The following is a 26245-nucleotide window of genomic DNA, read 5'->3' on the forward strand; positions in this document are numbered from 1 at the left end:
TTAAACATAAAATAAAGGCTAGGATAACTAGGAAGGTGATGATTTCAATGTGGACTTTTGTTGCCATATACTTTATCGATTCTTTCCTTGTTTAAGTCCCCACAAATCAGCCAAGTATGGAGAGAAATCAAATTGCCTTGTCATGGAAAGAGATGCTCCTTTTATGTTGTCTTCTTCCACGTGGTCCCCACAAATCTCTTCTTTAATTCCATGGTTCACCACGCATCTTTTCTCTCCTTTTCTTTTGCTTGACTTGTCATTTATTGCTTGGCTTGGCTGGAATTGATTGGATGATTATGGAAAGTCTCAAAGTAAAGAAATTTCCATATCTGAAAACTTCCGCAATTAAACCGCATCAGATCCACATCAGAGCGTCAACTTCAAGCCCGATTTCGACCTTGATACATTCAGTATCTCTCAAAATGCCAAACATAAAAGTTGTAGATCGTTTTCTTGGTGTTCCACAGCATCTTGAATCGTCTCAATCGGAGCTTTAATGAGAGAGTTATGTCCAGATTACGAACTGATGTCAAATCTGTCCAAAATCGCCCAATTAGCTTTGTTTTGCATTTAATGCCTCAATTTGCATCCTAAATCAAAATATAAGAATATTGAGTATATTTAGGCATTAAATAAGTATAAGAGATTAAATATTAAGGGGAAAAATACGACATTTTACATTCTCATCACATACTGTTCCATATTCCCCAAAGATTATGCTTTCAAAAAAGATAAATTAATCTTATTATGGATGGCCGAAGGTTTCTTGCCACAACCCAAAAACAAAACAATGGAAGAAGTTGGTGATGATTACTTCGTTGCTCTTTTATCAAGATCATTTTTCCAACGACGATCCATTAATTGCGATGAATATACAATGCACGATCATGTCAGGAATTTGGCAAAATTCATATCTAAACAATTTGCTTTAAGCCTTGCAGATGATTGTCCTCCTGAAATTGTAAGCAACACTCGCCATTTATCTTTTCATGAGAATTTTGCGAGCTTTCAAGAGGCTATGAGGTTGCGCACCGTCCTAGAATTAAATTTCTCTGGGTACAACATATGCAAAACCCAAGTTCCGTTACCAATGACAAGATGCTTACGGGTGCTCATTCTATCTAAACGTAGGAACATAACTAAGTTGCCAAATTCAATTGGCAGCAAACTTATGCATCTACGTTATTTGGAACTTTCTTACACTTTGATTAAAAGGTTACCTGATTCCATATGTAAGTTGTGCAATTTGCAAGTTTTGAATTTATCACACTGTAGAGATCTTGATGCCTTGCCAAGAGAAATGCATAAACTCGTTAATTTACGTCATCTTGATATTATTGATACTCCCTGCATGAAGGAGATGCCAAGACATCTGGATAGACTAAAATGTCTTCAAACATTAACTAAATTTATCGTCGGCAAACATGGTGGATTTGGCATCGGAGAGCTAAGGAAACTTACAAATCTTCGGTGGAGAGGACCGTTTTCTATTGTGGACCTCCAAAATGTTGGACCTCTTGTGGATGTTAAGGGCGTAAATTTGGGAGGAAGGAAATACCTTGAGGAGTTGGTATTGGAGTGGAAAAATGATACAAATGCTTCAGAAAGTCAAAAATTCGTACTTAACAGTCTCCAACCCCATTCAAACTTGAAAAGCCTCAATATTATCGGCTATGGTTATAAATATTTTCCAGACTGGGTAGGGGATGCTTCGTTCTCTAATATATCATTTCTTCGTCTGGAAAACTGTAAATTTTGTCTTAGCCTGCCACCACTTGGGCAACTACCCTCTCTGCGGGACCTCTCTATTGTTGGGTTGCATGAAGTTGATACAGTGGGTCCTGAGTTTTATGGTGATGGGTGTTCTTCAACAAAGCCATTTGGAGCCTTGAAAGTTTTGAGGTTCGCGTATATGTTGAGGTGGAAGGAATGGTTCTCCTTCGACACTGAAGGTGGAGCTTTTCCTAATCTTAGAGAGCTTTACATCAAGTCCTGCCCCGAGATAAGAGTGTTGCCCTTTGGTATCCATCATATTGTTTCTTTAGACAAATTTGAGATTCTTGAATGTTCCCAGCTTCCATTCCCTTATGGTCGTCAATGGCTACAAACAAAAACTAACAGAAGGGATGAATTGCAGACTGGATTACTGGAGCTCAAAATCAACCGAGTCGATGCCCTTGGGTTCCTTTCCTGGGGTGGTGGCCTACCCTGTACATTAAAAACCCTAGCCATCGAAAGTTGTAGGATGTTAGAGCTCCCAGCACACCTAAACTATTCATCCCTTGAAGATTTAACATTGTATTATTGTGATTCTCTCAAGTCCTTTCCACTAGATTTATTCCCGAACCTGCTTCGTCTTGTTATCGAATGGTGTGGGAATTTAGAATCTCTTGACCAACATGAAAATGGTCTACGCCTCTCGCTGATAGATATATACCTCCATGGGTGCCCTAATTTTTCATTTTTTCCAAGAGGAGGATTGCGTGCCCCAGACCTTAAAGAGTTTCGGATCAAGAATTGTATCAGTCTTCGGTCACTACCTAACAAGATGCACAATTCGTCTCTTGAGAATTTGTGTGTGGAAGATTGTCCAGAACTTGAGTCACTTTTTGAATGGGGCTTGCCTTCCAATCTGAATACAATTTCCATCGTCAACTGTGAGAAACTCTTGGCGAGCCGAATGGTATGGGGTTTGCAAAATCTCCCTTTTCTTAAAAGATTCGAAATCACGGGCAAATCTGAAGATGTGAAGTCCTTTCCAGAGGACGAAGTGCTACCTACTAGTCTTACCTATCTTTACATCCTTGGCTTCCAGAATTTGAAATCTTTGGACAATAAAGGGCTTCAACACCTCACTGCTCTTGAAGAATTGTGTATCTCCGATTGCCCTAAGCTTGAGTGCATGCCAAAAGACGGGCTGCCTGCCTCCCTTTCCATGCTAAATATCTCCTATTGCCCTAAGCTTGAGTGCATGCCAAAAGGCGGGCTGCCTGCCTCCCTTTTCACGCTAAATATCTCCTATTGCCCTAAGCTTGAGTGCATGCCAGAAGGCGGGCTGCCGGCCTCCCTTTCCACGCTAAGTATCTCTTACTGTCCTTTGTTGAAGAAAAAGTGGGAAAAGATAGAAGGAGAAGATTCAGAAGAATGGCACAAGATTTCTCACGTCCCAAACAAATATATTGATGAAGAACGGATCGAATGAGCTATGAGTCCAGCAAAAGTATCCACTTTACGGTCAGCTACTTTCTCTCTTCAACCAGCTAATAATTTACTATTTCTATTTTAATTTTACTTAGAGTGCTTTGGTCTCTTGTTTGTTCTTCCTTTATTTTCATTTAATAATTCTGTTTTGATTTGAAGTCAGTTGTCTAATTTAACCCATCCAAATTAGAAGCTATAATTTGAAAAGAGTGAATAATTTGTTCTGTAACTACTACACTTTCAAATTAAGACAAAATCAGCAGTGAATTTCTCCAACAAACACACCTTGATTGAGTGGTTATTTCGATGCTTACAGCTAGGAAACTGCTCGACAGTTGTTTTTCTTTGAAAAATTTAAAACAAGTTTGAAGATTTTGGTTGAACTTTCTTGCTGAGTTTTGGACACTCAGTTCTGTATTTATAAGAGTTTGTACAGGAAAACATCAATGCTTAATTACAGGAAAAGTATATATCTAAAGCTATACATTGGAAGTGATGATTATATCTAAAGCTATAAAGTGATGAGTGATGATTATATCTAAAGCTATACATTAGAAGTGATGATTATATCTAAAGCTATACATTGCAAAGTCTTGATGGTGGGGTCACATGTCTCTCTCCTCTTTTCATTCACGGATTTGCCTTCTTTTCTTTCACAAAGTCCATGAGTATTATTGCTAGGTGTTGCAAAGTCTTGATGGTGGGGTCACATGTCTCTCTCCTCTAATAGCCCCCCTCAAGCTCATGGGGAGGGAAGTGACCATGAGCTTGTCTCGGAGGAAGAGGAAACGGGAAGATGTTAAGCCCTTGGTGAAGATGTCTACACATTGATCTTCGGTGGAGATGTAGTGAGCAACCAAATCTTTGTGAAGAATCTTCTCCCGAATGAAGTGGTAATCTACCTCAATATGCTTGGTGCGAGCATGAAAAATGGGATTGGAAGCTAATGCAAGAGCACCTAGATTATCACAGTAAAGACGAGGAGGTGTGGTCAGAGGTAGCTGGAGTTCCTTGAACAACATTCTGAGCCAGTACAATTCAGCAGTTGCATATGCCATTGATCGATACTCAGCTTCTGTACTTGACCGAGAGACCACAGGTTGCTTCTTGGATTGCCAAGAAATCAAACATTGACCAAGAAAAATACCAAAGCCACTAGTTGACCGTCTGTCAAGAGGGTCTCCGGCCCAATCCGAGTCACAATAAGCATAAAGATGTAGAGGGCCACGAGTGAACAAGAGACCAGAGTCAGGGGTTCCTTTGAGGTAGCGAAGGACCCTTTTGCCAGCAGTAAAATGGGCAGTAGTTGGGCAATGAAGAAACTGACAGAGCTGATTTACAGAGTAAGAAATGTCTGGCCTAGTGAGGGTACAATATTGCAAAGCTCCAACAATATGCCTATAGAGAGAGGGATCACTCAAGGGATCACCATCAAAACGAGTGAGTTTCTTGCCAGAAGTGCAGGGTGCAGAATATGGTTTTGCACCTAGCATGTTAACACGCCCAAGCAAGGCAGCAATATACTTGGCCTGGTTGAGGTGAATGGTTTGAGAGTCACGATGAACATGAATTCCAAGAAAATATGAGAGCTGGCCAAGATCTTTCAATTTGAATTCCTGCTGCAAGGCCAGAATTAGAGCATTAATTTTGGATAAATGAGTTCCTGTAACAATGATATCGTCCACATAAACAAGCACAAAAATGTGGACAGGATGTTGATGAAGCATGAACAATGAAGTGTCGACCAAGGAACCTGTGAACCCGAGAGCCAATAGAGCTTGAGTCAACTTGTGAAACCAAGCTCGTGGTGCTTGTTTTAGACCATAAAGTGCTTTGTGAAGCTTGCAAACATGGTTAGGGAACCTTGGATCAACAAAGCCAGGTGGCTGTTCCATAAACACTTCCTCTGTGAGAGAACCATGGAGAAAAGCATTGGATACATCCAGCTGCTTAAGAGGCCAATCAAGTTGAAGAGCAAGAGAGAGTAGCAGCCTAATTGTGGCTGGTTTAATAACAGGGCTGAAGGTTTCTGTATAGTCAATGCCATTGCGTTGCTCAAAACCTTTGGCTACCAATCTTGCTTTGTACCTATCAATGGTACCATCTGGTTTTTGCTTGAGTTTGTAAACCCATTTATTTCGGATTACATGCCTATCAATTGGCCTTGGACAGAGAGACCATGTCTGATTCTCTAGTAGAGCAGAAAATTCACTTGACATGGCAGCACACCAGTTGGGATCAGAAGTGGCCTTGGAAAAGGTAGCTGGTTCAGGAGGTGATGTGGTAATCATTGCCTTCCATGGATGTTTAGTAGAATATGTTGAATGATAGAGATGAAAGTCTGAAAAGTCTTTGGGTTTTGAGTGTCCTGTTTAAGACCGAGTGGTGATGTGATGAGTGGGGGAAAAAGGTTCTTCAAGAGAGAGAGGTAGAGGATCTGGTTCGGTGCTTGGTGACTCTTCTGCTGAAGAAAGGTGGACAGGTTCAAGAGTTAGTGACTCTTCTGCTGCAGAATTTTTTGTATTATCAGAGAAAGTGACAGGGGAAATGGTTTCTGTTGCTGGAACTAAAAAGGAAGGGGTGTTTTGTTGTGTATGAGTGGCAGATGGTAGATTAGAGGGTGAAGGTGGATTAGGCAATGCATCAGCAACTGTGGAGTGAGAGTTGCTGTCATGAGCAACATTGATGGAATAGAAATCAATGGGAAGTAGAATTGTACCTGGTGGATGAAGAGAGTCTTCTGCAGGGGCAGTTAGATAGGCTTTATCTTGTGCTGGAAAAGTCTGTTCATCAAAAATAACATGCCTGGAGACATACATTCGGTTGGAAACAGGATCCAAGCATCTGTACCCCTTTTGGTTTGAACTATATCCAAGGAAGATGCATTTTTTGCTTCGGAATTCAAGTTTGTGCTTAGTATAAGGTCTTAACAGAGGATAGCAGCTACAACCGAACACTCTTAAGTGTGAAAGAGCAGGTTCCTTATTAAAAAGTTTGAGAAAGGGGCTAGAGTGCTGCAGAGTGTTGGTGGTCATCCGATTGATAAGGTAGACAGCAGTGTGACAAGCATCAACCCAAAACTTAGGCGGTAAATGAGATTGAGCTAGAAGGCTTAAACCGGTTTCAATGATGTGCCTATGTTTTCTTTCGGCAATTCCATTTTGCTGTGACGTATGAGGGCAAGTAGTTCTATGGAAAATGCCATTGTCTGCCAGAAATTTGGAGAAGGCATTGGAGGTGTATTCACCTCCTCCATCCGTTTGAAATTGTTTGATCCTTTGAGAAAAGAGATTTTCAGTTAAGCATTTGAATTTGACAAACTGTTCTAGAGCATCAGATTTATGTTTTAAAGGAACCAGCCAAGTGTAACGTGAGAAATCATCCACAAATATGATATAAAACTTGTATCCATTAGTAGATAAGACAGGAGAGGTCCAAATATCACTATGGATCAACTCTAAAGGGGCTGATGTTACACGGCTAGAATCACAAAAGGGAAGGTTCCTACTTTTAGCTAGTTGACATGGAGTACACAAAAGTTGACTGGACTTGGTTTTGAGCACAGGAATCTGTTGATGTTTAAGCATAAATTGAAGGACTTGATGGTTGGGATGTCCTAGACGACTATGCCAAACTTCTGCAGTGGTTTTGATTCCAGTCAGAACAACATATCTCCTAGCTTTATTTTTGGAAAACTTCTTTAACTGCATAGGATAAAGCCCATCTTTACTGAGTCCCTGCAGGAGGATCTCCCCGGTTTGATTGTCCTTCACAAGGAAATAAGTAGCAGTGAGTTTAAAGTGACAGTTGTTGTCTTTGCAGAATTTGTTAATGGATAACAGATTTGTAGAAACTTCAGGGCAATGCAGAATGTTGTTTAGATGAACAATGGAATTTGAGTTAGGATGTTGGAAGGAAGAAGAACCTGTGTTTTGGATTTGGAGACCATTACCATTTCCAACAGCCACGGTCTCAGTCCCTTGGTATGGTTGCTGCAGTGTCAAGTTACTTAAATCAGCTATTATGTGATTATTTGCCCCACTGTCAGCTAGCCATTCATTTTCTTCATGGAGTACAGTGGATTGTGACACCATGGCAGCCAGTTCACTTGGAGGGTATTTCCCTTGAAATGAAAAATCCATGCGGTGGAAGCAGTCGAGTGCTTGATGATTATTCCTACCACAGATTTGACAAGTAACCCGATTAGTGTTAGAGGAGAGAGACATGTGACCCCACCATCAAGACTTTGCAACACATAGCAATAATACTCATGGACTTTGTGAAAGAAAAGAAGGCAAATCCGTGAATGAAAAGAGGAGAGAGACATGTGACCCCACCATCAAGACTTTGCAATGTATAGCTTTAGATATAATCATCACTTCTAATGTATAGCTTTAGATATAATCATCACTCATCACTTTATAGCTTTAGATATAATCATCACTTCCAATGTATAGCTTTAGATATATACTTTTCCTGTAATTAAGCATTGATGTTTTCCTGTACAAACTCTTATAAATACAGAACTGAGTGTCCAAAACTTAGCAAGAAAGTTCAACCAAAATCTTCAAACTTGTTTTAAATTTTTCATGGTATCAGAGCCTCTCGGTTCACACCAACACAACCAAATGACAGAATCCAACAACTCCAATCCCTCCACCTTCACCTTGCCCAACATCACTCACCTTGCTCCCACAAAACTTGATGATCTCAACTATCTAGCATGGGAATTCCAGTTCCAGCCTATCCTAAGAACCTATGGCTTGATGGGCATTGTTGATGGCTCAGAGCCATGCCCACCAAAGTTCCTACCTCTTGCTGCAGGCAGTTCTGCAGATAAGGGATCTCCATCTCTCAATCCTGAATATACCATTTGGGAGAGAAAAGACCAGTTTATACTTAGCTGGTTCATTGCTACCTTAACTGAAAAGGTAGTTCCTACCATCTATGGTATGACCACTTCAAAACAAGTGTGGAGTGCATTGGCGAATCGGTATGCAAATCCATCTCGATCCCGCATCAACCAATTGCGGCGCCAACTGCAAATGCTGCGCCAAGGCACCAAAGGCTGTGCTGAGTTTGTGCGCACTGCCAAAATATTGGCAGATCAGCTGGCCATCATTGGAAAACCAGTTGGGGATGATGATCTCATCTCTTATATTGTGGGAGGATTAAAACCACAATATAACTCATTTGTGACTTCTTTCTCTTTTGCCAACAAGGATGACTCAATGGACCTAGAGACCTTCCTTTCTCAACTGTTGAGCTATGAGCAACTCCTTGAGCATCAGAACCAAGATGCCACTGCAGAGGCATCTAGCTATGCTTTACTTTCACAAAAGCCAAGCCACCCTTCTGTCAAGCCAAAGTTCGGCTATCAACCACCTAAGTATGGCTATCAACCACAACGCAGGCCACAAAATTTCTCAAAGCCTCCGTATGCCAAGAGGCCATTTCGTCCTCCAGGGACTCAAACTCCAGGTAATAATGCAACTCCCTCAAGTAACTCTAACATTCTTTAAGGTGGAAAATGATCCCTGCTTTGTCTAATGGTTTTCATCTTGCTGAATCAGGAGAACATCAAGAATTGCTGAATCAGGAGAACATCAAGAATCGCTGAGCTCAAGACTCAGCACAATTTCTTCCTTTTCAAGCCGAATAAATATTCATGAAGCCCCCGTCCTTGATCATTGCCGGCATAATATGCTCTTTCACTTCATACTCGCTATCTTTCTCGTGATCATTATTGCCAACCTAAAATCCTTGATTTTGCTGATATTGTCCCTCATGCCCGAAAACTCAACTTGAATTCTGCATTGAGTAGAATAGAAAGAATATGAACCAAAAGTGCTGTTACGCCAGAAATAAAAGGTTCCACACGAGCTCCTTAAGGGTAAGGGTACTTTCCTATTGTTTATTCTTTGATTTGAACATGAAAAGAATTAAAAGCCCAAAAGATCTCATATCAGTTGGGTTTTGAGCGGTGTTTGCCTTTTGAGCAGGTCGTCTGGAGTGAAATACAAGCTGTACTTGTGTGCTCATGGCTTTGCTGCAGATGGTCAACCGCTCCTAGGCATTTTGTTCGTATCGTCTTCTTAATGGGTTCCATTCTCTTCATCAATTAATATGTCATCTTCCATTGGGCTTTGTTAATTGTGCTGGTACAAACGGATAAGAGTAGTTGGTTCTTCGATTTTGAGTTCATTAGCGTGACATTGGCTCTGCGGCATTGGTATGAGAACTCTGAGATGGTGTAAATGTTCTGTTGGGATGTCTTTTTGCTTTGGTGGCAAACTCCTCTGCTGAAGGTGTTCCAACTAGTGGTCCAATGCTTTATTTATTGGGCAGTGTCTCTTTGTTCTCTTATGATCATTTTTGTGATCATTTTTCCCTATATGTCCGGAGTTCTGCATATAACTTGGTTACTGAAGACAATTTGTTCAGTCAATACTATCCAGCGCAAATGGAGAATTGATTGTTAGAAGTCTGCACTTTACTGTCAGGTACTTTCTCTCTTAAACCAGCTAGTTCCTCTCTATGTCAAGGATAGAATGCTTTCCCCAATTGTTTATTCTTCCATTATTTTCATTTAATAGTTCTGTTTGAATTTGATGCCAGTTGTTTAATTTAATCCAAAAAAAAAAAAAAAAGGCCCAGAAGATTCCAAATCGGTTGAATTCTTAGTGGTGTTTGCCTTTGGAGCAGGTCAACTAGAATGAAATACAAACTCCACTTGTGTGCTCATGGATTCGGTTGCAGATGGTCAACCACTCCTATTCACTTCTTCTCAATCGGTGCTCTCTCTTCATCTGTGTCGGACTGGCTTAAGGGCAACTAATGTTTGTTGACATTTTGAGTTTAGATATCAATCAATTAACATTGAACAAGCTCAATCTTGATTCTGCCCTTTTTAGTTCTACAATGTTTTTGGTAGGTGAAAACAATTTTTGGGGTTTATTATTAAACTGATTTACTGTTAATTTCGCTACTAAAACATCTTCTTTGCAGAAGGTTGACTTTATCAAACTGGAGATGGCTGCTTTGTGGAGGTATTGGTGACACTTTAACCTTGTGAGTTTTTCTAGTAGGAGAAAGTTAACTATTGATCTGTTGCCACTATTGAGTCACTTTTTTGTGCACTAACATATTGGATTGCTAGTTGGATGTTATCCCCAACCCATCACAAGAGCAAATAGTTGATGTTGTTCAGAGGCATTTCATGTCGCAGGTACTTGCAAAACTGGTTACTGCTCCCTTTTCCGTGTACTTACATTGTTAGTTCAAGCAGCTTTTTAATACTAGATAGATTGCATTATTATGCTATGAAAAATGAAAAATCCATTTTTCTGGTGGTGAGGCAAATGGACGTGTTGCAGGTCATTTTGGGGTTTGTTCAGGCTGGAAAGCGATTGAAGACTGTGCAAATGACCTGGAGAGAAATGGGGAGATCTTTGAATTTGGTTTTCTATGCTAGCTGATGATACTAGTACCTAATTGTCCAGTTCCCTCTGCAGTGATGTCTGTAACATATTTATCTGCGGCTTTTTTTTGTCTATCGTTTTTGGTTACTAGGTCAGTATAAATTTTGTTTTGAGTTATAGAATTTCTTACTTATCGGTAGTGTAGTTATGTAGATATATGTAAGCTCGTAACCAGACCTCTAAAGAAGTCCCTTGTGGCTTTCTTTCCAGGGGCTTGATACATTCACAGCCCTCACCCAACTCATGCACAACCCCAAGGCACATTGGGGTGGGACCCATTGTGTGGGCTCCACCCCAATGTGCCTTGGAGTCGTGCAAGAGTTGGGTGGGGCTTGTGATTCTAGCATTTTTCCTTCTTTCCAAACTTGGTCGTTGAATGGACTGCTGATTTGAGGAAGTGGGGTTTTAAAGACCTATTCATCTATTTCAGACTCGCTTAAGGGAAATTGATGTTTATTGACATTTTCAGTTTAGAAATCAATTCAATTAACATTGCACAGGCTCAATCTTGATTCTGCCATTTTGAGTCATACAATGTTTTTTGCAGGTGAGAAAATACAAAAAGAAAGAAAAGCATTAAGTATCAAAAACAGTTTTCACCTACCATTTATTTACAGGTATGCTTCCCATGCATTTCTTGTCAGTGATTATGATTCACACGATGAGCCCTGTAAGGAACTTTTGTTTATGTCAAAATTTGGTTGGAACTTTTGTTTTCTTGTTAGTCTTTTAGAAAATTAGAAGGAATAACTGTTGAATATGAAACTGGGGTCAAATTTGTGCTTTCACCCTAAATTTCTTTGCAACCTGTTGCTTGCTTGAAGGATGTATCTGGACGTCATGCAAATATATGGGCTTGTAGTTATGTGAAATCTAATTTCATACCGTAGCATGGGGCTATTACATCAAAATATTATGAATATTGTGGAATTGGTGCATTTCAGTTGTGCAGAATGTTATTTCATATTGTTACTGTAAACATGCAGCTAATAAGCATTTTTTTTTTTTGGCTTCAATTTCTGAAGAATGCTATATTTCTTTGCTCTTTCTATGCTTGATAGCCATATATATAAGTATTATGCGACATTAGATGATTCCTCACCATGAGTTGGCTATGTTCTTTGCTATTAAGCCACGCCTCAATTACTCTAGCTAAGTTAATTGCATCACCGCTGCTAATGTGATATTGTGCCTATGATTAGGTTTCGAGCTGCTTTTTTCTCAGTGTCTTATGTGCCAAGGTTGCTGGGGTTACATCCCCATATTTTGGTTGTAGTTGTTCTTTCCCTTTTCAAGTGATTTTATTTACAAGGTTTCTTCTGTATCACCAACTAGGTATTTCATAATACACTCGAGGAAGGAACTGCTCAATGGCATTGCCCAGCTGACAATCAAAGAATTGCTCCATTAAAGTAGGTACTTAGTTATTTTACCCTTTAAAATTACAATTCAACTAGAAGTGTCAACCAAAAGTGTTTTTCTTTTGTGGTTTTTTTCCCTTAAATCAAGATATTCTAAACTTTTTAGGTAAATTACTTTTAGACATATGTGCATAAAAGATCATATGATGCTATTCATGATTTGTCTAACACAGATATACACTAGTATTCATTCATTTGTACACTTCATAATATTTCATTTATTATGCAGATATGAGTTTTTTTATGGTATCTTGCATGACTTTCCAGACTTAAGACTTTCAATCAGTAGAGGCATAACTTGGTAGATGAAGCAAGCCATGCATTGTCAAACTAACTGGTTTTTTTTTTTTTGGTTAATATGTCCCTGGATGTCAAAAATGGTTTCTATAAAAGCATGCATGCATAAATACATGCAATACAACATATTTAGGTTATACATACATAGGTTCTGTTTGTTCAGTATGTCACAAAATCATGGAAAGCTGAAATGTCTAATGAACACAATGACACCTAGCTGTTAAGATTATTCTTTGTCTTTGTAGTCTTGTCGAGGAACAAGTATGATCTTGGATTGGCCCCTTCGCATGACCAAGAAAGGGGGGAAAAAGTCCTTGCTACTATAAGGCTTCTAAACTCTCCCCTCAAGGCACTGTTGCACCACCCATGTCTCCTAATGAAAATTAAGGTACTTTGCTTACATATATGTAGCTACATGAGTTCATTTCAAATATAAAGACTATTTTATCTGTTACATTAGCGTTTTCAAAATTAGTTTTTTTCTTCTACCATAATATGTTTTGGTGTGTTTACATGACCATTCTGCCGTGTTGCAGCCCTTTCTTAATACTTTCCATTCATAGTCTGGGAGTGGTATGTGGAAGCGCATAGCTGACGCTACTTTTCAACATTGCACAGTATGTCTGTTATTAGAAATCCCATTAATTCAATGCTTAGTAGAATAAGTTATTTTTCTTTTTCCCCACCCATCCCTGTTATTTTTCTGAATTTGATTCTGTTTCCTATGAAATTTGTATCCTAGCAGCTCCTTTTAGAACCATCTCTTCTATGTAGTTCCCCTAAAAGCTCCGAAGTGGTATAAACGTTCCATTAGTGTCTATTTTTGCTTTGGAGGCAAGCTCTTCCCTGCATGTGTTCCAGCTGGTGGTTTAGAGGTATATTAAATGGTTAGCGTCTCCCTTTGCTCTTGTGATCAATTTTTTTGATAATTTTTACCTCTTTGTCCAGTTTTATATGCACAACTTAGTTACCAATCGATGATAGTTTGGTCAATCAATTGGCAAAATCTGATACAAGTTTGTCAAGCTCAGTGTTCACTTTGCTATTGGGGATACTGCCCAAGGTTCAGAACAATTGCAACAAGAACCAGATGGGTTTGAGGAATGTGTTGACACAACATTTGATGATGATGTTCAATGTTCTTTAATTGTTGGAGATTACAAAGGGACAGTTGCACAAGGAATATCTAAAGGTAGTGAGATTAATTAGGCCCCCCTTTTGCAAAATTCAATAGGGGAATGTTACGTAGCTAAAGAGAAGTATCTCATTAGGATTTTGTATTTTATTACCTATACCGTTATCTTTGTTAGTAGCTGTTAAGCGTTGGTGATGGGATATATCATTATCTTTATTAATTGTTGTTAGTGATAGGATACACCTCTACCCCTTACGATGGTAGTTTATCTTTATCACATTTCTTTGTAATCCTATATAAACCCCATTTGGTTGATGAATAAAGTAAGCAAGAATTAATTATCTCAACCCTAGTAGTGATTTTGGGAGGTTTAGGATTCTTCGAATGATTCTAATTGATCCGCTACGTGTTTGAGAAATTAGGTACGTAATAAGGAACATATCAAGAATGTTACCATAAGCTTGTTCAGCACTATCAAGCTTTGGACAATGGCAATTTCTTTATTGCTCTTCAAATGCAGGTATAGTTCTTTATAATTCATAAACTTGAACAAGGTTCCAAAATTCGAGATTGTGAGTTTTAGTTGTTTTCTTTTGTTTTTGCCAGGTTCAGATACTACATACGACTAGCGAGTGGGAAGAATGTAAGTGTTGGCTAGCTAGCTAGCTAGCTAGCTATACTAAAGCAAATGATCAAGATAGGGCAGGATGTGAGACTGAAGCAAAGAATGTGCAGATTCTAATTTCCGGTATCTAATTTCAAGATAGGGCAGGATTTAGGGCACCTCCTGAGAGCTCCATTCCAATTTCTCTCTATGAAAAGTTTGCTTGGCTACAACCATAACTCTTAACTGAGTGGATGGAGTTAACTTGGCGTTATTGTAGTCCTTTTTCTGGATAACACACGCAAATGTAGGTGTTATGAGCAGCCAATTTGATGATCTTTGTTGGTACAAGTTAATGCTCAGATACTGATATATATTTAAGAAAGAAAATTATGCTCCGGTAGCATAGAAAGAACATATGCATTGAGAATTGAAGTGAAATTCGGGCAGAAGAAATTAAATGTTACAAGCTATTGGGAAGTGAAATTTCTTATTGTTTTCCCCCTGTTTTTATAAGACATTTTTTATATAGACAGACTGACTTTTCTACTAGTTTTACTAAATACATTAATAGAGGTATCTGTTGAAAAAAGATAAACTGCAGAGATAGGTTGATTGAAGAGAATTATAAGTACTTTCATTGGAGACGATTTCTACCATTTATTTTTTCAAACAAGATTTTCGAAGACTCTTTTTACCTGAGTGAAGCCAAAGTAAAAATTTACCTTTTCTATTTTCCATCGTATGATATTTCATCTCTTAATTCCTATTGATGCAGAATCTTTTGAACAACCACTCATTTATTATTGGTAACTGGTTATAATATAGGTTCAGGTATGTGAAACCATACAACAATTTGCGCCACGTACCCAAAAACTAAGCTAAACAGCAGCCTTTTTCTTTGTTTAGTATATAAAATTTGAGTTGAGACATGTTACATGCATATCATTTGTACATCTTTTGTATATCAGTTTTTTAAATTAACCATTGAATTTGTAGGACCCACATGTGAATCATTGTGGATCCCACAAATCCAATGGTTAATTTAAAAAACTGATGTACAAAAGATGTATAAGTGATGTGCAAAAATCATTTCTCATAAAAATTTTCCTCCTGCTTTTCTCATTTCCAAACAGAAATGTCCAATCCATCTCCATTTTCAAGATACTGCATAGGCTATGCTCTATCCGGGCCCCAGGATTTTTCAACCTACATATGGAATCACAATCAGCAACCTTTTAAATCGAGGTTTTCTAAAGTAAAAGAAAGAGAGTGAAGTTAAATGTAAACCACGGTAAAAACGACACCATATATACTGTAGCTTTTTTTTTTTTTTTTTTTTTTTTTTTTTTATAGCTCTTAAAGCCAAATCCTGCGAGTGCCCCTAAACCTCATGAAAGGTCCAAATAAAGAAAACTTTACCAAGAGAATGACCTCTCTAAATACTAATTCACATTTCCAGTAAAAAGCAGTTGGGAAGGAATCCATATTCCCTTGATCAGTATCTGAATGTCCTCTACTTAAGCGCAATAAAAACACCTCGTTAGCATTTTTACTTTTCTTTTTTTCTTTTCTCTCTTTTAATTGTTGTTGTCTCAATTGCGTCAAGCCAGGTTTGTGTGGTTGAATCGGTTGCTGAGTGTAATCCATCGGCCGGCCTACTGTTATGATTTGGTAATAAGTTAGTATAGAATAGTATTCAAGCATGAGTAAAGTGCGCCATGTGCAACTGGTGCCTTAATTTTATTGTTAGATCCAGTTGTCAAGACTTTTGATTTGATCTTTGTGTTGGTGTCTCTTTTTTCTTCAGTCCCTAATTCGGACTTTGACAGTACATTTACTGCTTCAACCTCATTTCGGTGGCTGTTGCAGTTTCTTTGTGGGGGTTATGATAAATTCGCCTTAATCTGTGGCCTTTTGCTTCTATAACCGCTTTATACGGCCCTTTGAGAAGATCGGGTCACTTGTTTGACCAATTTCCTACCCTTAATTTGTATTTCTGCAACGTTTTTCTTTTCTTTTCTTTTTTTGGATGAATGACTCCTTGTGACTCCATGTGCATCGTTGCAAATAGATTGGCTGCCTTTTTTACCAATTGTATACCTCAATAACTTAGTCGACGGCTTAAAAAAGTTTTACCAATTGTTTGACACGTATGATAATTAGGGGTGTCAATTTTTGACACGAACACAACACGAAGTTATAGGATTAGGGTTTAATCTAAACGGGTTCGGGACATAAACGGGTTGACCCGTTTATAACACTTTTAATATATGGGTCAAACGGGTAAACCCGCTTGACCCGCGAGTGACCTGTCTGACCCTTTTTTTTCTTTTTTCTTTTTTCAAAAAGAAGGTTGCAAGTAGTTTATGTTGAACCCTTATTTTGCTGTTGAAATATCTAGTTGGTATTCATTGTAAATTGTATCGAAATTTTTACATTAAGGTTGAAAGTAGTTTTTGGAAATTGTTTACATTAAGGTTGGAAGTAGTTTATAACTTTATATTATGGTTGGAATATTAGATAGTAATTGTTAAAGTTTAGAATGATATTTCAATCCTTAATTTTTTTTTTTTTTTTTTTTTTTTTAAATTATACTTCTAATTGCTAGCTTAGAAGTTAGAATCATCAAATTAGGTGATTGTATGTTTTTGGGCCTTTAACTGCGTGGAAGATGAGACTTTTGGAATTGCATTACTTTTAAAAAATTTCAAATGATTCAACATTAAAAGAACAACAGAAAAAAAAAAAAAAAAAATGGGCAAAAAATAAATTAATGGGCCATTTCGGGTCAATCGGGTCGAGTCGGGTTGTGTAAATCCAATACAACTCATTCGCTAAACGGGTTAGATAGGTCGTGTTACCTATTAATTTAACGTGTCGTGTTCAGGTTGAAATGTCTGACCTGTTAATTTAATCAGGTCGTGCCGTGTCAAGCCTAAACAGGTTGGCAGGCCAAACAAGTTGACCCGAACCCGACACGCTAACCCATGTTTCCACCCCTAATGACAACCACCCTTCAAGTGCTTAGGAAAAATAAAAACACCCTTCAAGTAATGTTCTGCACTAACTAGACCAAAGAACCCGATGAAGTTACCTATGAGTGAAACCTAGAGTGTTGACAGGCCTGCTGAGGCCACCACCAAGCTCAAGCACACCTCTTCGCCTACATCCAGTGATCGAGATATCGATATCACCGGCCAATCTTACATTCAGCAACTATTAATCACTGTTTCTTTTTTCATATTCCGTGTGTTATATGTAGTCTCCAAGTTATTTCTTTTCATATGTTAGATTGCTTTTTAATTGGGTTAAATGCCTCAACGGTACTTGTGGTTAGGCTTCGAATCAAATCCCCGCCTCGATTTCAAAAAGTATTACAAGTGGTACCTGCTGTTAATGAAAAAACCTAATTGGTACTTTCGTCAATCCTCTGTCCCATTTTTTAACGAACCTCCATGTCACCCACCATATAATGTTGACACATGTCCCTCCTTCCACGTATTTCGTCCAACTAGGATGACTACTCCCACGTGGCATATGTATCACAGGTGATAGTTTGGGTTTTAGTGCCACGTCACCCATGAAAAATCAAACATAGTAAATTATTGTGTACCCAACTTGGATGAACTCTAGTTTTACTCTTCTTCCTAAATCACACGAACTACTTCACAAGAACATTTGTCTTTCAATTGTCTGTCGAAATCAGCTGATTCTGTAAAGCTATCTCCGCTAGATTTGGAGCAACATGTCAAATGGTCATCACAAAGAGAAGGTTTCTTCTGTTCGATCGTAGCTTCTTCTTTTTTTTGGGTAAAAAGGAAGAAATGTTGATTTCTGAGTTTCAATGGCAAATGGAGAATTCGTCTTCTTCCTCGGTTGTTTGTGGTATGGAATCGTTGGTTTGTTATTGCGGCTTAACAGCACCATAGAATACTTCATGGACTGAGGACAACCCTGGCAGGCAATTTTGGGGTTGCGCCCGATACGATCCAAAGATAGTAAGTTTTTTTTTCCTGTAAGGGAAAATGTTAACATTGTTGGTTCTTTGTGTTGCACTTGTGTTTAGTGTTTTCTTCCCATTGATGCAAAGAATTCCATCTTGCCAATTTTTTCAAATGGATGGACCTTCCAACTTTTAATAGCGCTGGAGAAGTCTTACCTGTGTTGGTGAAAGAACTCAACAACCTAGACATCGAAATTGATACACTCATGGTGAGGGTTTATGTGTCTCGAGAGGAGAATGTCAAAAATATGGACAGAGTTAAGCAGTTGGAGAATGAATGTGACATGAATGCCAAAGGATTGAGTATCTAGAGAATGAAAAAGACATATATAGGGCAAATGGTTATTTTTAACTTTGATGTTGACGTTGTCGGTTCTTTTGATTGCACTTAGGTTTGGTATCATCATCAAGAGGCCATTCATTAGGACCAGGCATAGGATGGATCTCTGGAGAATATGACTTCAAGTATGTCTCCATCAGGTAGCACTTACTAAGGTATGTCTCTGGAATTTTCCCATTAGCATATATATCACAACATGCGTGAGGGCAGGGAATACCATTCAACAGCCACCTACCACATCCACATATTGTAGTTTACAAATTGACCAACCTCCTAGGCTTGTGGCTATGGTCAATCTCGAACTCAAGATTGTTACTCCATTGGCAAGTGTAATTACTTGACTTCATAACTCCAACTCTTTTCTAATTGAACCTATTCATCAGTTATCACCTTATCATCTCCATCATAGACAAAATAGGTTTTTCTCTTCCTTCCACAATCCAAGCATTGAAAATCTCCATAATGTTGTTCAATAGGATGTCACTGCAACTATGAGTACTAATAGCATGTCTTGACCACAATTTTGGGTCTATCTTATCAAGGTAGTCAAAGGCTTCAACATGCGTACCCTTGATGATCTCCATATAGCTCTAGAAATATGATTCATTTGGAGCCTGAGCTGCATCCCACAAAGCATCTTTAAAAGACTTGCCCTTGAATCATTTCCCTTTAAAGTTTGCATTTAAATGCCTCAGATAGAATCTGTGCTCATGGCCAGGCATTAAAAACTCCAAAGCGTCAAGCAACCCCTGTGTAAGAAAAATAACATGATTATGACAACATTTAGCTAATGAAATGGGAAGACTAAAGGTTAGTTTATAAAGTTTAATTTAGTACCTTTTGTCAATCCGACATGGATGCCCACCTATGGGTAGCTAGACTCCCAATAGCATCAAATAGTGTACTAAGAAACCATGCCCATGTCTCACTAGTTTAGACTCACAAACAGCAAAGGCTATAAGGTATATGTCATCATTAGCATCTCGAGCAATAGCAGCATGCAACTATCCAGCATATTCACCCTTCAGAAAACAAGCATCAACGCAATTCACGAGCCTACAGGCCGCCAAGAATCCTTGCTTACATGTTGCCAAACTAACATACATCCTTTGGAATAATCTTCTGATCCTTTGTACGTATACTAAGCTACCAGGATTCCACTTCAGTATTGCTTGCATACTCCCTTGTGTGCCTATATGGCTCATCATTCCTCCCATTCAATATGGACAATGCCAATCTTTTTGCATGATGACAACTCAGCAAGGTAAATTCAATGTTGTAGTCCATTCTAATCATTTCTTTCAATGCTGATGCTTTCAAATTGTCCAGGTCTCGGAAGTTGTTCAAATATCTTTTTGCTGCCCACTTGATTGTTTCCCTTTTGTTCCTGTAAAGGTTGCCACAGTTGTGGTTGTCAATAAATGTTTTAATTTGAAAGGCCTTCCTATCATTCGTCTAGGAAGCATGAATTCTGATAAGTGCCAAAAAGTGTATATTTAGACCTCTTAATTAACATTAGTTAAACTTTTAGCTTTGTTATTTTCTGATATTTTTGGTTAGTTTTTGTGTATTAGTGTTTTGCAGGTCATTGAGAAAAAAATAGTGATTTTTAAGTAAAATTGTAAAGAAGTGGAAAAATCGTCTCAATTTGGCCCACTATCAAATTTGGAGAGAAAATGCACACACACACACACACACACACACACACACACATATATATATATTGAAAAGACAAAAGGGGCCATAGTTGGTGAAACCAAAGCTGTGCACGTGAACATATATGTAGAAAAGACAAAAGGTGAAAAGGATGGACCAACGTTGACCAATTTTTCATTTAGACTTTAAAAGGTGAAACTGTGAAAGGGTTTCAGTGTGGTGCGCCGTGCGCCAAAGAAAAATTGAAGAGTTCAATTTTTTCTAGCAGCCATCTGTGCACGTGAACTGAAGATTACAAGGGCAGATGCGTCATTTTGTTTTCTTTCTATAACTCTAACACCTCCTTATAAGATGGACGTTTTCTCTTGAAAAAGGGAGGAAGGGAGTGGGGCGCAGCCCCTGTGCACACAGCCCTGTACACGATTTTTCTTGCATTTTTCACATTTAATTTGTAAGTCTTTTAATTTTTATGTTTTTAATTCAAGGTTTTAGGTTTTATTTTTTTATCATGTGTAGCTAAAATTTCATTTAGGGTTGACGATGAAATCTCACCATTGAAGAGAAACTATGTTTTCATACTTTTTTATGCTATTTGAGTTTATGGGTTTTAATTTCTCATTGCTCTACTTCAATTATTGAGATTATTCTCGGATATCTCTTGTGATTTCCAGATACATGTGATGATTTGAGATAATTTCATTAAATTGATGGCTTGGGTTTTTATTTATCAAAATGTTGAATATTCGGTGTGTTTCATTTTACGAATACATTCGATGATTTAGTAAAAACTAAATATCTTTTGTGATTTGTGCAAGAATGGATTCATTGAATGATTTTTGAAGCAACGTAGAACAAACATTAGATTTGTATGTTGAGAACTTCAAATGGTGTAGATGAACATGAGAATATGTAGCTATGATTTGGTGGGTGTGGATTCCAAAACCTTAGAACCCTTTATTTTCATTAATTTTGTTTATGTTTTCTTTTGTTAAAAATTCATAAATTTGGAACTAGGTTAAAATATGATTAGTTTAAATAGAAATTAATTTTCGCAACACAATTCCTTGTGGGATCGACCTTGCACTTGCAAAACACTAAATTGCAAACGATTCATGCACTTGCGAGTATTAAAATTTGCACAACAAATTCTCCAACCACAACCCTCTTGCAATAGGCTGACACTCTTTTTTTCTCATTGTGCAAGTAGTTGTAGTCAAACCCATGTTGGATTGCGTATAATGTCAGTGTGTCTTTAAAATCAGTGTTGTTATTAAAGAACAATCCCAACTTTAAGCAAAAATTTTGTGTCAAATCATGAACAAGATTCCACTCTAGGTACCTCTTCTTCTTTTTAACACGTTTGGAAAACCCTTCTTCACATTCATCTAAGTCGCTCTTTAAGCTCATTAGCTCCTCACTGTTTGGATAGTAATCATCTGGACCTTCACATTCCTTCTGAACTCCAATATTTTTGGATGAAGAAGATGGAGTAGCATATGGCTGAAACCATCTTGTTGTAGTCTCCCTGGCAACCTTCATCATTTCATCACTCTTGTCCTTAAAGATCTCCGGTTCATCATTGTCTGTTTCCTCAAAATCACTAAGAGGGAGGCCATCAGACTGAACATCAGCATGTGTTGCACCTTGTTTTGCACCCAATTTTTTTGGTTGCTGTGGAGGGTCATGTGGCTGTTGTGGATGGTCCTGTGGCTGGTACTGCACTTCTGTCTCACCCAACTCAGTCATCAATTTGTACTTCATATGGAACTTGTGGTAGAAGCAAGGGTGCAGGCACCACTTCAACTGGTAGGGATTGATCAACTGCATGCTCTACATATATGTGAAACTTACGTCTCCCAGATTTCACTAACTCATTCAACATGATAATTATGTCATGATCCTTAATCAGCCCAAGTATACCCTCATGACCACCATCATCAAACTTGTAATACATTGTACAATTCTCTTTATACCCTAGATAGTCTTGCAATAAATTTTTAATGTCCATTAAACAAAGGCGGTCTGCATCTATATATATTAGCTCGAGGACATTTCCTCCTATGTAGTCCAAATTTGCTCCAGCCATAGACCCCCCATGGTAAATTAAAAGATCCACCAATCGCATTTCCATTTCTACACCATGCATGGATTATATTATCTACTAACAATATGATTTGGCGCAATCAAGAAAACACGTGACTCAGCAAAAAATTGAATATTCTTTCACAACATGCATTGGCCAAAAACTAGGAGACAGATGACAATGACACATGACACAAAAAGGCTTCATAGTCAAAATAAACCCATGACAATGACACATAGCACAAACCATGTGGGCAAAAAAAAAAAATGAAATGAAAAATTATTAGTTTTTGATTGGCTGCATTCTGTTGACAAAATCATTTTTATTTAATGTTGTTGTTTAACATGGATGCCTTACATTTCATAATCTTCAAAGTATTTCAAGCTTATTTCTATAATACGAAAAAAAAAACCTTATTATGACAAGTTACAATGTCACAAGCTTCAAGAAGGCTATTTCAAAAGTTTCAGGAAGATTCTGTACAAATTCCAACTCAGAGAAGTCGGATCCCAAGTTTCCATCCGGACGCCCATCAGTGTCTAGAAGATTCTCAGTGCTCCAATGTACATCGGCCCAGACATCATGGCAACACGTCCGAACACACATCAGAGTTCGACAAGTAATCGGATTTCCTTCACAGACACATTTATGTGAAGACAACTACATCTGTTTAGACGACAGGGAAACAACGTTTGGACGAGATCCTTGATAAGGCAAGACGTGGAGAAGAATTGCAACTGTCTTGATGTCAGGGTAACACCGTCAGGACGCGATCCTTATTATGGAAATTGCATGCAGCAGAGTTGCAACCGTCCAGACTCTAGGGCAACACTATCCTGACGCGGCCTTTACATGGAAAGTGTGAAGGGCTGTAATGTACAAGAAATTATTTAATAAGTTTATTAGGAATTAAATTAAAGTAAGCCCACTTAGTGTGGTAAAATTACACTTGTGGATTTAATTAAGAAAAGGGAAGAGACAAAGGTAGAATATTATTAATGGGTTTTTAGGATTAAATAAAAATAAGTCTATTTAGTGTGGTAAAATAAAACAAGTGTTTTATTTTAGCATGGGAATGGGTTGAGCTCGTGTGGAAGACAAAGAGCAAGGGTTTCAAGGGCTGAAAACAGTAGGTAATTTCTCAAACCCTCTTGCTCTCATTCTCTTTCACATGGGTTAGGGTTTGAGCATGAATTGCACACTTTAGATTAGCCAAAACAACATATTAGAGAGCATTGGGGCTGATTTGGTGAGTTAAAATTCTGGAATTTCTCACCTTTCTCTATCCATTTTCACGTGAAGCTTGAGCTTGGATCATGGATTTTGCTTCCAAGTGAAATTCCATCATCTTCAGGCCTAGAGTAGTGATTATCAACATCAAAGGGTTCAATCTACTAATTATTCCAAGGTAACTTCGAAACCCTAATATTCCTCGAAGTTATGTTAATTTTGGGAATGTAATGAAATTATTGGAACTGGCATGAGGTCTTTATTTGCAATAAATTCCTACATGATATTCAAGCTTTGGGTTGATTTATTGTTCGTCTAAAACTTTAATTTTAGAGTTGTTGAAGAGTAGGTAAGAAACCCTAAGTTTGATGGGTTGAATTAATTTAAGGTTTGATTTGGGGCTTTTGCTATTTTGTTGGACTGATATTTGAATTTCGGTTCTCTTGTGGTTTGGCCGAATGGGTCAATGTAGAATTGATTTCTATTGAGTTTGATTTATTGCCAAATGTTAATTTTAGGCATGTGTGTATGAGTTGTGATTTAAGGTTGGATTCCTTATTATGCTTGTATGGGTATGTTGATTATAAAGTTGGTATTGGGCTTTGGTGAAAATTGGGTTATGAGGTATATGGAATTTGGAAGATAAATTGTGATTTGTTGATGTAGATCGTAATTGATTTTGAGTGTTTGTTGAAGAGATCGACTCTATGTGTTGGATTTACCAATACCCATTGGTTTCTAACTTTATTGTGATATCGGAATGTAAGGGCTAATTATTGTTGAGGATTGTTGTAAATGAGGTGCTTTCTTTGGAACCAATTGGGAGTTGGATTTGTGGATTGGTTGATTAGCATGTTGATGTTGGATATTTTAGGGATTGATAAAGTTGAATTAATTTGAGACAGGTTGTTAACTAATGGTTGAATTCCTCATTATAGTGTTATAGGTGTATTGACTATGAGATTGTATTAGGTTGTGGTTGTAAGTAATATGCATAACAAGTGAATAAATAGAAGATAGCTAAAATAAATTCTAGAACCCATTGATGCCCATAGGTTTGATAAAGAGTAAAGTATTAAATGGGAATGCTTTAAAATGGTAAATTGTCCAAATAACCTTAAGACAACAACTATAAATTAGTAAGGTATTAGAGATACATAAATAGGCTTTGAATCCATTTGGTAATGTACCTAAATAATTAATACGCCTATCTATGTATTATAAAATACCAAATTGCGTTATGAGGTTATGCTTAGCTTAATAAGCATGTTATGTATGCATACATATATAGACCAAATATACACTTAGCTTAAATGGATCAACAAACTATAATGCTTGATAGTTAATATTGATAATGAGGTAACTAAGTGATTAATCCACCTATCCATGTACACAAAGTACTTGAGTGTATCATCGGATTAGGTTTAAGCTTGTTAAGTGTTGTATGCATATATGTATGTAAATGTATACAAAATACATGTATATGAGTTAAATATATATTGTTAAGTTAGTAAATAATCAACAAGCCATTAAAAAGATTAACAATGATAATATGATGTAATAATAAAGAGTAGGTAAATAAAATAGTAAGCGTAACTCAGATAATAAGATGAATAAAATATGAACCTAAACCTAAATGATAACCTAATAGTAGTTTAGGATACTTAGCTAGCCTTAGAAGCGAGTGATGCGACGTGTAAGCACGCGGGTGGTTTATGTGTCATAGAGTATAGAATTCAATAGCATAGTCTAACGTCATAAATGTTTGTAGGCTCGTGTCGTCATTGGAGACTAGAACCCAAGGGGATGTTCAAGTCAAAAGTCCAATGCAGCCAAGGTGAGTATTCTACTCACTGAGAAGTATTTTCATATATGATGAATTGCAAAATAGATATTGTTTTACAAACCTAAACCAACTATATGTTGATTATGATTTGTTTTGGATGATTTGAGTAATTTTGAGTATATTAAAATTATGATGAAGGTTTGAAGTATGAATATGATATGTGGAGTTTGAATGAATGGTGTGACTGTATGTTATGGTTGGGAGTTTTGAAAACTGTGTTTTCAATGGAACATGAATGTGATTTTAGAGTGAGTATAAATTTTAGGAACATGATGTTTATGAAATTGACGCATGAATGAAAGGTGTTTGAATTGATTTAAAGGGTATGAATATGTGCTGTGGTTGAGATTTAAACTACGCAAATATCGATTGATGAATTTATGTGTTAAACAGTTTATGGAATCTTATTGAAGGCATGTGTTAAAGCATGAGCATATAAACGCTGAACATGGAAAGAAGTGAGGTTTGCAACTCACGGGAAACGACAATTTCAAAGGGACAAGTCCCAGGAGCAAGCCCCATACAGATCATTCCAAAGGGACAACTCCCAGGGGCAAGCCCCATACAGATCACTACAAAGGGACAAGTCCCAAGGGCAAGCCCTATACAGATTGCTACAATGGGACAAGTCCTAGGGGCAAGCCCCATACAGATCACTACAACGGGACAAGTCCCAGAGGCAAGCCCCATACAGAACACTACAAAGGGACAAGTCCCAGGGGCAAGCCCCATACAGATCACTACAACGGGGCAAGTCCCAGGGGCAAGCCCCATACAAATCACTACAAAGGGACAAGTCCCAGGGGCAAGCCCCATACAGATCACTACAATGGGACAAGTCCCAAGGGCAAGTTCTATGCAGACCACTACAAAGGGACAAGTCCCAGGGGCAAGCCCCATATAGTTCACTACAAAGGGACAAGTCCAAAGGGCAAGCCCCATACA

The 26245-nt window shown here is 37.9% G+C and overlaps 1 protein-coding gene and 1 long non-coding RNA gene across 12 annotated transcripts; both read left to right on the forward strand.

Annotated features, from left to right (window-relative positions):
* Positions 1–698: 698 nt before the first annotated feature.
* On the forward strand, positions 699–8662 carry LOC133869776 (putative disease resistance protein At3g14460). Its single transcript, XM_062306849.1, has 2 exons — positions 699–3234; positions 8424–8662. Exon 1 carries the CDS (start codon positions 752–754, stop codon positions 3200–3202), a length of 2451 nt encoding a protein of 816 aa, XP_062162833.1. The 5' UTR covers positions 699–751; the 3' UTR covers positions 3203–3234; positions 8424–8662.
* An 81-nt stretch (positions 8663–8743) lies between these two features.
* LOC133869418 (uncharacterized) lies at positions 8744–14710 on the forward strand. 11 transcript variants are annotated; one of them, XR_009900438.1, is made up of 14 exons: positions 8744–9094; positions 9204–9704; positions 9907–10131; positions 10210–10272; positions 10389–10429; positions 10578–10773; positions 11230–11299; positions 12018–12098; positions 12646–12788; positions 12937–13017; positions 13146–13275; positions 13349–13592; positions 13958–14055; positions 14142–14710. It is a non-coding gene; the product is annotated as an uncharacterized LOC133869418 (long non-coding RNA). The 11 variants fall into 11 exon arrangements; XR_009900443.1 differs by having other exon boundaries at positions 10361–10429; positions 12937–13275; XR_009900442.1 differs by having other exon boundaries at positions 12937–13287; positions 13432–13592.
* The last annotated feature ends 11535 nt before the right edge of the window (positions 14711–26245 follow it).

This window comes from Alnus glutinosa, chromosome 5 (assembly GCF_958979055.1).
Source record: "Alnus glutinosa chromosome 5, dhAlnGlut1.1, whole genome shotgun sequence".
NCBI lineage: Eukaryota > Viridiplantae > Streptophyta > Magnoliopsida > Fagales > Betulaceae > Alnus > Alnus glutinosa.